The sequence below is a fragment of the Megalobrama amblycephala genome, linkage group LG21 (assembly GCF_018812025.1).
Source record: "Megalobrama amblycephala isolate DHTTF-2021 linkage group LG21, ASM1881202v1, whole genome shotgun sequence".
NCBI lineage: Eukaryota > Metazoa > Chordata > Actinopteri > Cypriniformes > Xenocyprididae > Megalobrama > Megalobrama amblycephala.
Window position 1 is genome coordinate 26897554 of NC_063064.1, and position 10790 is coordinate 26908343.

Consider the following 10790-nt stretch of genomic DNA (forward strand, 5'->3'; position numbering starts at 1 on the left):
CTGCTCAGATTTAAGCATTCAACATCTGTTCGCTGGTGAAAGATGCTGTTCACGAAACGGCTACAAAATGAATTTTGTCAAAGTGGCATATTGCACTGAAATGTGCTTTAAATGGCAGGGCCTGTGTGTGGGCTGTGTGGGTGCAGTGCCGTCACATACGGGAAACCAAGGGCAATTGTAACACCTTACATGTCTTTAAACACAAAAGAGTAATCACCAGTAGCATAAACTCACTAAGGTTTTCGCTTTGCTTGAGAAAAAGATGTGATTGCATTACTTTGTGAGATCTGTATAACAAAAACACATTTGAGATATACAAATTGGTTTTCATTTTGACCATTCTTGCAATTGTTTAAATCTGTTCTTCTTTTCAGTTTGGATGCCTTTGAATCCAGATTACTACCTATTTTAACTAACGGCTGTTGGTTAACATGAATAATTATCTCTGGTCTCTGGTAGCAGATTTTGTGAGGTCAGAGTAACTGTATCACTAGTTATAAAATAAAAATTGTATGACTAAATTGAAAGATTTAGTCGAAAACCTTTAAGTAAGTAATCAACATTATTTCATAATTGAAAACTGTCCTTGAATTATCACCTAATCAATATATTTTAATGAAAAGGTCTAGCATGTTCCAAATAATTAAAATGCATTACTTATAATGTATGCTTTAAATAATAATAATACTTTTTATTTATGTTGCTCCTTTCAAGAACCCAAGGGTGCATATTATTCCTGATCGTTAAAAGAATTAGAATTACCATATAAAGGTGACTTAATTATTTTAAACTTTTTTTATATCAAATATTATTACAATTATTAATGTTATTTTATTAGATAATATTTATGGATGAGTATTAGGGCCAAGCAATAATAAAAAAATAAAACCATCTCGAGATTAAAGTTATTAAATTTCGAGAAAAAGTCTAAATAAAATGTTGAGAATAAACTCATTAAATTACGAGAAAAAAATCGTTAAATTTCAAGAAAAAAGTCGATAAAATGTTGAGAATAAACTCGTTAAATTACGAGAAAAAACTCGTAAAATTTCGAGAAAAAAGTCGAGATAAAATGTTGAGAATAAAGTCATTAAATTATGAGAAAAAAAGTCGTTAGATTATGAGAACAAATTCGTTAAATTATGAGAAAAAAGTCGTTAGATTATGAGAACAAATTCGTTAAATTATGAGAAAAAAGTCGTTAAATTTCGAGAAAAAACGTCAAGATAAAATGTTGCGAATAAAGTCATTAAATTACGTTAAATTATGAGAACAAATTCAACCTTTTATCTCGACTTTTTTCTTGAAATTTAACGAGTTTTTTCTCGTAATTTAAGGAGTTTATTCTCAACATTTTATTTAGACTTTTTTCTCGAAATTTAACAACTTTAATCTCGAGATGGTTTTATTTTTTTATTATTGCTTGGCCCTAATCCTCTTCCGTAAATATTTGATTTTCTCACACTCTTAAAATGTATGCTTTAAAAGTATATTATTCCTGACTGCTAAAAGAATTAGGACCATATAAAGGTAAAAACAATTTTAAGCAATTTTTAATATCAAATATGATATTTAGATAAGATACAGTGCATTAATGTGTTTTGTTTTTCCAGTTTGTTTCAATTGACCCAACCACCAAATTCACTAACCACTTGCAGTCAAGTTTAATTAGGCACTAAATGTGCAGAAATAACTCTGTCATAAATATTTAAATGAAGTTATTGTCTTTCTTTTTAGTGAAAACATCCATCCGTTCTATGTAAATTAGGCTCATTATATAGATTGTGCATATTCACAAAACTCAGCATTATTTGCATGGTGCAGTTAATGCTATTTTCTGCAGAAAACCATTGGTAAACAAAATTTAAAAAGAGATGAGCCCAATTCATTCCACCTCAGAACATTAAAGTGCCCCTATTATGCTTTTTTTGAATATTACTTTTCATGCAGTGCGTAATATAGCTGTTTGTGAATGTAAAATGTCTACAAAGTGTTAAAGATCAAAGTGCACAACAAATAAACGAATTGTTTCCTAAATGAAAGAATTGATTCTGAACTGCCAAAATGAGTCGTCGGCAATTCCAGTCTTACTTCCTTTTACATACCTACCTACGTAAAAATGCAGCAAATTTGCATAATGTACGCCTATGGCCTTCATTGGCTGCCCGTGAATGACATCTACTTTGACCTGCCCTCAAACGCTGTAGTTGTAGCTGAGACTGGAAGAGTCTGCTTTGTGTTATCAACATATCGAGAAGATGCTGTTTTCAGCGCTGTGAATCCACTTTGCATGCACTTACAAAGGATGAGGACTCGGGCTCAAATTTACAGAAAAATTAACATGTTTCCTTTCTGTCACACGCTTTAAGCTGTAAACCAATCAGACTGGGCCCTCTGACCAATCAGAGCAGAGTAGGCTCGCAGAAAAGAGGGGTTTAGAGAGACAGAGTCTTCAAACAAACCATTTTCAGACTCTTTGGCAAAAGAGGTGATGCGTATATTATGAGAAATTTAAAGTGTTTTTTTGACCTTGGATGCATGTAAACTATTGTAGGAGACCTCTGAAACAAAATTAGGAATTTTTTATAATAGCATAATAGGGGCACTTTAAATTCAAGTTTTTCTAAATGTAAATATTTTAATTGTACAATTACTGTTGGCACATATAAATGTATAAATGCACATATAAAGACGGCAGGTTCCTTTGTAGTAGTTTGTGAGTTATTGGAAAAAAATATATAAAATGTTAGTTTCCCGTGGCCTCCGCTACGCATGCTGATGGCATATGAAGGACACTTTGTTCTCTCTCTCCGACACTATCAATCTCTTCATCTTTATTTCTCTCTCTCTTTCACACACTCACTTCCCTGCCATCTCTCGCTATCCCCCTTTCATCTAGTCTGTCCGTCCCTACTTACAAAAATGCCACGTTGACAGGAAGAGCAGGAGGCAGATAAACACTAAGTGAACGGTCATCTAATAGACACACAAAACATCCCTTCATCTTAGAAGCACTGACATAAGCAGAAAAAAAGCTGAGACTCAGGTGGTCCTGACACGTTTGTCACTCCGACACGCTGAGTGTGAGAGTGCGGGGTCTCCTTCACAAGCAGCATGAGCGCACGCACATCTCAGTGAAACTCACCTCTCTCAATCTGTTAGTCTGTCTGTCCTCTCTCATACTGTCATTTACTGTGTGTGTGTGTCTAAAACTCGTGATGCAGAAGATTAATTAAATAGCTACAAACCATTTTGCGTCCTGTCTTAAAGGGATAGTTCACCCAAAAATGAAAATTTGATGTTTATCTGCTTACCCCCAGCGCATCCAAGATGTAGGTGACTTTGTTTCTTCAGTAGAACACAAATGATGATTTTTAACTAACCGTTGCAGTCTGTCAGTCGTATAATGCATGTCAATGGGAATTCCATCTATAAGAGAAAAAAAACATGCACAGACAAATCCAAATTAAACCCTGCGGCTCGTGACGACACATTGATGTCCTAAGACACGAAACGATCGGTTTATGCGAGAAACCGAACAGTATTATTATCATTTTTTACCTCTAATACACCACTATGTCCAACTGCGTTCAGCACTCGCTTAGTGAGGTCTGATCGCGCTCTGACAGCGGAAGTGATGTCTCGCACTCATTGAAGCAAAGCGCAAGACATCATTCTGTCATCAGAACGCGTTTTCTGACCTCACTAACCGGATGCTCAAGGCAGTTGGACATAGTGGTGTTTTAGAGGTAAAAAATTATATAAATACTGTTTGGTTTCTTGCACAAACCGATCGTTTCGTGTCTTAGGACATCAATGTGTCGTCACGAGCCGCAGGGTTTAATTTGGATTTGTCTGTGCATGTTTATTGACTCTTACAGATGGTGTTTCCCATTGACATGCATTATACGACTGACAGACTGCAACGGTTGGAGTTAAAAATCATCATTTGTGTTCTACTGAAGAAACAAAGTCACCTACATCTTGGATGCCCTGGGGGTAAGCAGATAAACATCAAATTTTCATTTTTGGGTGAACTATCCCTTTAATAGAAAGGCACAACATATCTGGATAACACTTTATTTTGATTTTCCCCAACACACATTCTACTGACTATAAGAAACTTTGCAACAACATGTCAACTAACTCTCATTAGAGTATTAGTAGACAGTCTACTTAAAGGGGTCCTTGATTATTATTTCACTTTTTTTTGAAACTTTAGTTAGTGTGTAATGTTGCTGTTTGAGCATAAACAACATCTGCAAAGTTACAACGCTCAAAGTTCAATGCAAAGGGAGATATTTTCTTGTACAGAAATCGCTACAGGACTACAACAAACGGCTGGTAGGGACTACAATGAGCTTCTTCCCGGGTTGGTGATCACAAACCCCAAAATTTACATAAACCCTGCCCCCGGGAACACTCAACAAAGGGGGTGAGGCCATGTTGGGCTGCTTTAGAGAAGAGGAAGAGTTGTTGTAGTAGAGTGTTGTTGTCATGCCGTCATTTTACACCGGACTGCTTCAGAAACGAGGGTCAATTCAATGCTGGATTTGCACAAAAGATTAACATGACGCACATGCTAGTCGATCAACTACATAAATTTATCCACTAACCATTCAGAAACGTCCAGTTTCATTCTAAAAGTTGTAACTTCTTCCTGAGTCTCTCCATCAGTGTCGACTCCAGTTTGAACAATGTAAGACTGAATACCGTTACTGACAATCATAATTTTGGCTGCGTGAGATTCTCCAGCTTTGTTGTTGAGCAACTGTTAAAGCTCCGCCCTCTTCTGGAAAGGGGTCCGGGAGCAGCAGCTCATTTGCATTTAAAGGGACACACACAAAAACGGCGCGTTTTTGCTCATATAATAAATGATCTGTGGGGTATTTTGAGCTGAAACTTTACAGACACATTCTAGGGACATACATCTTGTGAAGAAGGGCATAATGGGTCCCCTTTAATATTTGCTAACACTTTAATATTTGCTAACTCTCTATTTTTTACATTTGTAAAGAAAATATTGAGTGAGTCCACCATGTTGCTATGTGTTTTTAAGATGTTTTTCAGGGTGTTTTTTGATTATTGCTGTGTGGTTTCTAGGGTGTTCTGAATGGTAAAATGAGTCTAAAGATTTACCACATAAAGTTGTTGTATTCTTAATAATCAGATAAAGCAAGTAAAAAAATGCATTGAAGGAGGGACGTGAGGGATGCTGAGCTCTTTTGAAATGGTTCAGTAAACAACCACCAGTAATTAATGCTAAAAACAACTAAAAGGGCTGCAACTGTATAGCAGCTAGTTTTGAACGGACAAGCAGAAATCTAGTTATCTGCAAAGGCTTTTGTTCACACACTCCAATGCCAACACATGCAGTTCTCCAAACACCCTTGATCTCCTTTCCACAAACACACACACAACTGCTAATTAGCAAGTAGCACCAGTGCAGAAACAACCTGGAATGGCTGATTAAACAGAAGAGAACGAGTCTGTCTTTTTTACTTGGAAATGATAAGATGTTATTCGAGCTTTTGTATGCTAGCCATACAGGAGACGCTTTCATTTGCGGAGGTGCTGCTAGCTTACTGTGACACTGTGGCGAAATTAATCACCTCTTGTGTTTGGTGTGGGCATGTAAACACACAGGTGCTGATTCCCACAGCGAGTGCAGTTCCGTGAGCCGCCTGCCCCCCTCGGACAGCCGGGACACCTCACCTGCCCCGTCCACCACCCGAACGCACTCGCACGGAGACAGAGACCGACACTGGGACTTTGAGCATGTGGAGAGAAGCGACACCTCCAGCGATTCTTCCTTTGAGGAGCTGGACCTCGACCCGGACAGGACGGACAGGTGTGACCACACACCTCCACCCTTCACAGGAAGTGACAAAAACAACCTGCAGGGCCAAGACAGAGAGATGTTGGTTGAGGAAGAGTGAGAGAGCAAATGGAAAGAGGGAAATGTGAGAGAAGTGAATATAGTTGGTTTTAAAGGGATAGTTCACCCAAAAATGAAAATTCGGTCATTGTTCTTGTAGTTTCAAAAGCTGAATTACTTTTTGTAGAATCTTTACATGCTCTTAACAGCTTTCAAACTCCAAAAAGGTCCATAAATGTGGTCCATATGACTTGTTTACTCTATTCCAAGCAGTGTTATTTTAGTATTATTTATTTACCTTCATAGTATTTATTAATATTTTATTTTTAAATTTTCATTTTTAATTTTAGTTTATACTTTCTTAAATGTTTCATCTAATATTCATATTTTTTCAGCTTTATTTCAATTAACAAACTATTTTTAATAGTTTAAGTTAACAATACCAACACTGATTCTAAGTCTTCTGAAGCCATTTGATATAGGATTGTGTGAGGAATAAGATAATCTTGCCCTCTGCAAAAATTAATGATGTTTTGGTTAAAATTATTTTTATTATCAGTGAATAACTGCTTTATTTTGGTCTGTTTCTCATAGAAAACTGTAGTATGGCTCAAAAAGACTTGGAATATAGTGTACATATAGTCATATGGATCATTTTTATGGTGATTTTTTTTTTTTTTTTTTTTACCTTTTTAAGCCTTGGCAACTATGAACTGTTGAAATTGTTCTTCAAAAAAATTTTCTACAGCAAAAAATAATGAGGTTGAGTAAATAATGACTTTTTGGGTGAACTATCCCTTTAAGTGGTATGGTGTATTTGTGTGGAAAAACATGTTAAAATAGTCATTCTATTGATAAATTAACAAGTAAGTTGTTTAGTAAGCATTGCTTTCTATTGCGAAGGGAATCAGCAGGTACAGAATTGTGTCTGTAGACAAACAAATTGAACCAGGTAACCTGAATTTCTTGAAAGCATCTTCATAATTTTATTTAGTGCATCTTCATTAGTATTTCATTAGTGAATCTGTTGCTTGTTTGTTTGGTGTTGGTCGTACGTTCCTAATGACTGAAGTTAAACTGACATTGATGTTAGTGATTATTCATGTGAATCTATGTAATGTTCAGCTTTCAATTATTTGGGTCTAATTTGTTATTCTCTATCCTCACATTCTGTCTTCTTCCTTCAGTAATTACTCATTTGTGCCCAAAGAAACTCCCAAAAGTGAAGAGTTCTGTGACTTGAATATTGATTCATCAAAGCCATATGTTCATAGACAAACTAAATCTTTATTTTCACCAGAAACTGACAGATAACATTTCCTCGCTCAGGAGACAAATGCAGCAGACTTGTTTGTTGTTTGCAATTACAGGTGTTTGGAGCACATAATTATATGATCATATTTTATCATATAAATTGTATTTGCATATACTTGATTTTCCACTGAGTTTACAAATTACACTTGATTAGTGTAAAATATTTTTTAGCTAATACATTGGTATTTTCTATATGTCAAATATTGATACATTTCCAGGTGTTACTCACTATAGACTTGATATTGATATCTTGAATGTTTATCCTTGAAAATGTTTCCATTTAGTTCCAGGTTGTGCGAGTTCACACAAACATCAGGACAAACTTGATATATTGTTAGTTTAGGTAAAGTTTATAATATTTCATATCTATATCTGATTCAAATTCTTAATGATTTGTTCTGCTAGTTGTTGAGCAACTTAATAAATGGTTTTAACAGAAAGAACTGGTTCGTCTTTCTTCATAAATCTACACTTTTGGTGGTGTATTAAATGTTATACTTGCTCATAATACTGCCAGCATTATTTTAGTATAATTCATATACTGTTATATTATTATTTATATTTTGAATTATCTTTTATTTTTACATTTTCCTTTTAGTTTTAGTAAGTTTATGTGCCATTTTTGTCATTTCTATTAGTTTTAGTTTTTTCAATATTTCTCTTTATCTTTAAATTATATACTTTTAGTTTTAGTAATTTTAGTATTTCAACTTGAACTTTTATTTCAGTTTAAACTTATTTTTCTTATTTTATTTTCATGGTTTTTAAGATTTTATTTTTTATTATTTTTCATTTCAATTAAAAAAATATATTATTAATAGTTTTAGGCCCTGAGAAACAACCTTGGTTATTTGCCCTATAGTGACAAATAACTAAAAATCAATCCGTTTCAATAAACTTCAGATCTTTGATGTCTTGTTTCTTTATTGCCTTCCCGACAGACACAAACTACTCTAAATCCTTCTCTGTGTTATGTCTGATACTGCTTTCTTTGTTTTCTTTAAACTCAAAACAATTGTCTGGTCTCCCAAGAGATCGATTTATGTTGTGTCTGCACATTGAAGTGTATATGTACACAGTCAACTTCAAAGTGTCATCGGTACTAGAGGCACTAATTGAAAATAATACATCACGACGCTGCCTCTTGAGACATCTAAGAAGTTTCAAAAGCACACAGACATGGACAAGAGTATAAAATACTCCCACTTCTTTTAAACAGTCTTGTTGGAGGTGGTGTTTGACTTTACCATATGACAACAACATATTCAGGTCACCATAAAATCAAAACTTACAATTCTCGTTTTTTTGTTTTTTAATGCAATGTTTAAGCATTTAATATAAATGATTTATCCATGGACATCTTTTTTTATTTTTTTATTCATGTGCCCTCGTAATCTTTAATCAAAATAACTCCCCCTCCCTCTTGCAGCAATATCTCTTCTCTGATGTGGCGAGGGCGGGGCAACCTGTCACTCACATGAGATCGACCAATAGCAAACCACAACCATTCAATCAATTCCCCCTGGACGAAATCAAGTCCCGCCCAACATTTTTTCTTGTTTGAGAAGCTGTTTCACTCAGATATAAGTCACAATAGGTAAGAAAAGACTAACACCACTTCCATTTCATGGCAACTTTAAAAGTCCCCGGTTTCACAGACAAGGCTTATGCTAGTCCCAGCCGTTTCCACCGCAGGAACTTTCCTCAGGAACTAGGGACGTTTGGGGTGGTACTGCAGGAACCAGGGTCTAAATAAAGTTCTGGGTAAAAATCCACCCTCAAAAAGTCCCTGCTCGCAAGGCAGTACTTTTTCAAAACGTTCAGGAACTTTCGGAGGTGGGACTTGGGCGCTGAACATGCTGATTGGTTGAGTTCACGCAGTATCTGATTGGTTGACTCATTTTATTTCAACCACCATTTTTTAAAATTCTGTTACCGTGCGAGCAGTAAGAGATGTTCGCTATTCAAATCAACAATAGAGTTTTAAAAATACAACCGATGAACCGACGACGAGGTTCAAGCGTTATTAAGCCTATATGTGGAGGACGAAATCCAGTGGGAACTGGAAAGTCGCGCACAGTCCTACGTCACCGGACTCTTCTTCACGGTAGCTACTTTAGACCACGGTGGAAAATCAGACAGCAACAGGTCTGGGAGGAAAAAAGTTCTTTATGGTTAATTTCGGTGGAAATGAGGTTTAAAATGCATGAGCTAGCAGCTTGCATTGACATATCTTAAAATGTCAGTGCCATTGTTTTGTCTCAAGATGCGCACCATCTTGATGACTGTTTTTTTTTTTTTTCTATCTTTATAAAAGCTATAAATGCCCTAATTGATCTAAGGCCTAATCCTGGCTTAGTCTAAGCCCTGTCTGTGAAACCGGGCCAGTATGTTATAGAAAATATATGCTATGTAGACAGAATTTCAGTCCTTCCGGATATAAAATGTTTTTTTCACAGACAGAAAACAAAGCCGAATATCTAGTTTACAAGTTACTATGTGCCTCAAACAGAACACTAGATATGCTTCAAAGATGAATTGGATAAGTTTTGGCAAATCTAGACTAGTTAATGTTCCTCGATCCTCTTGCCTGTGACTTTGATTGATTGAGAACTTTTGACCCTGACAAGTTAAACTGACCCAAACCTTCACAGAATCAGCCATTAGTTTCTGCAGTGTTTTAGAGTGCACTCTGACTCAATTATTATGGCTGACCTATTTATAAACTTCACTTTCATGCTTACTTTACTTCCGAATATAACAAATAGATGTTATTTTTGCATGAATGCTTCACAAGCTTCTTGTTATTTAGCATATCAATAGACAGTTTTACATGCTGTTGCATCACGCAAACCTCGAAACAGTTTTTCCAGAGGGCTGACCGCAGCTTTCAGATTGATCTAAAATTTGACAGATTTATACTACTGTATTTCCGTTTGGGTGGGAAAGTTTGGAGCAATTTCTGACAATTATCTGTAAGCACCCTTGCACTCCTCAAAACTTCATCCTGTTTGTCTCAATTCTCTGGATGTCTCTGCCATTATGATGTTCAACAGACCTCTGTTTCAAGGCAAAATTGGTCCCTTTGTGTTAGAGGTGGTTATTATATAATCTATTGCAAGTGTTTGCTGCTCTAATCACCACTGTGGGCATGTGCATTTCTCTCCACCGTCCTCTGAAAATATCCAAATTACTTGTGAGTATGGAAGACAAAGCAAGCTTTGTGCTCCCGTTGGTGTGTGTCTCTCCGTCAGCGACCAACCCCCTCCTGATTCCCCTTTAATTGGTTGAGAATCTGGGAGAACAGAACTTGGACAGCGTTCGAGGGGTCTTAACACAGTGTTCTGGAACTTGGATCTTGAGCACTGGCTTCTGCTGATGCATACTTACAGTATGAACTGACATTTCTCAGAGAGCCATCAGTACATTAAGTTTCGTTCTGTAATTATACCTTCTTTTGTGCTGTCTTGCACAGATGAATGGCCTCATCATTAAGCTCTTTCTTAATAGTTAGTTAGAATCCACCCTGCAAATCAGAACCTGCAAGTGGGCAGCATTCCCTTTGCTTTGGCATAAATGTCGCCAAAATGTAATTAGG

At 36.1% G+C, this 10790-nt stretch overlaps 1 protein-coding gene across 2 annotated transcripts in view; it reads left to right on the plus strand.

Annotated features, from left to right (window-relative positions):
* LOC125256272 (testis-expressed protein 264 homolog) overlaps positions 1 to 7632 on the plus strand; it is a 68297-nt gene extending 60665 nt beyond the window's left edge. For both annotated transcript variants that reach the window (XM_048172113.1, XM_048172112.1), the window contains exon 4: positions 5647 to 7632. In XM_048172113.1, coding sequence (XP_048028070.1) covers positions 5647 to 5939 — 293 coding nt within the window. In that variant the 3' untranslated portion in view covers positions 5940 to 7632. The remainder of the gene's footprint in view (positions 1 to 5646) is intronic.
* Positions 7633 to 10790: the final 3158 nt, after the last annotated feature.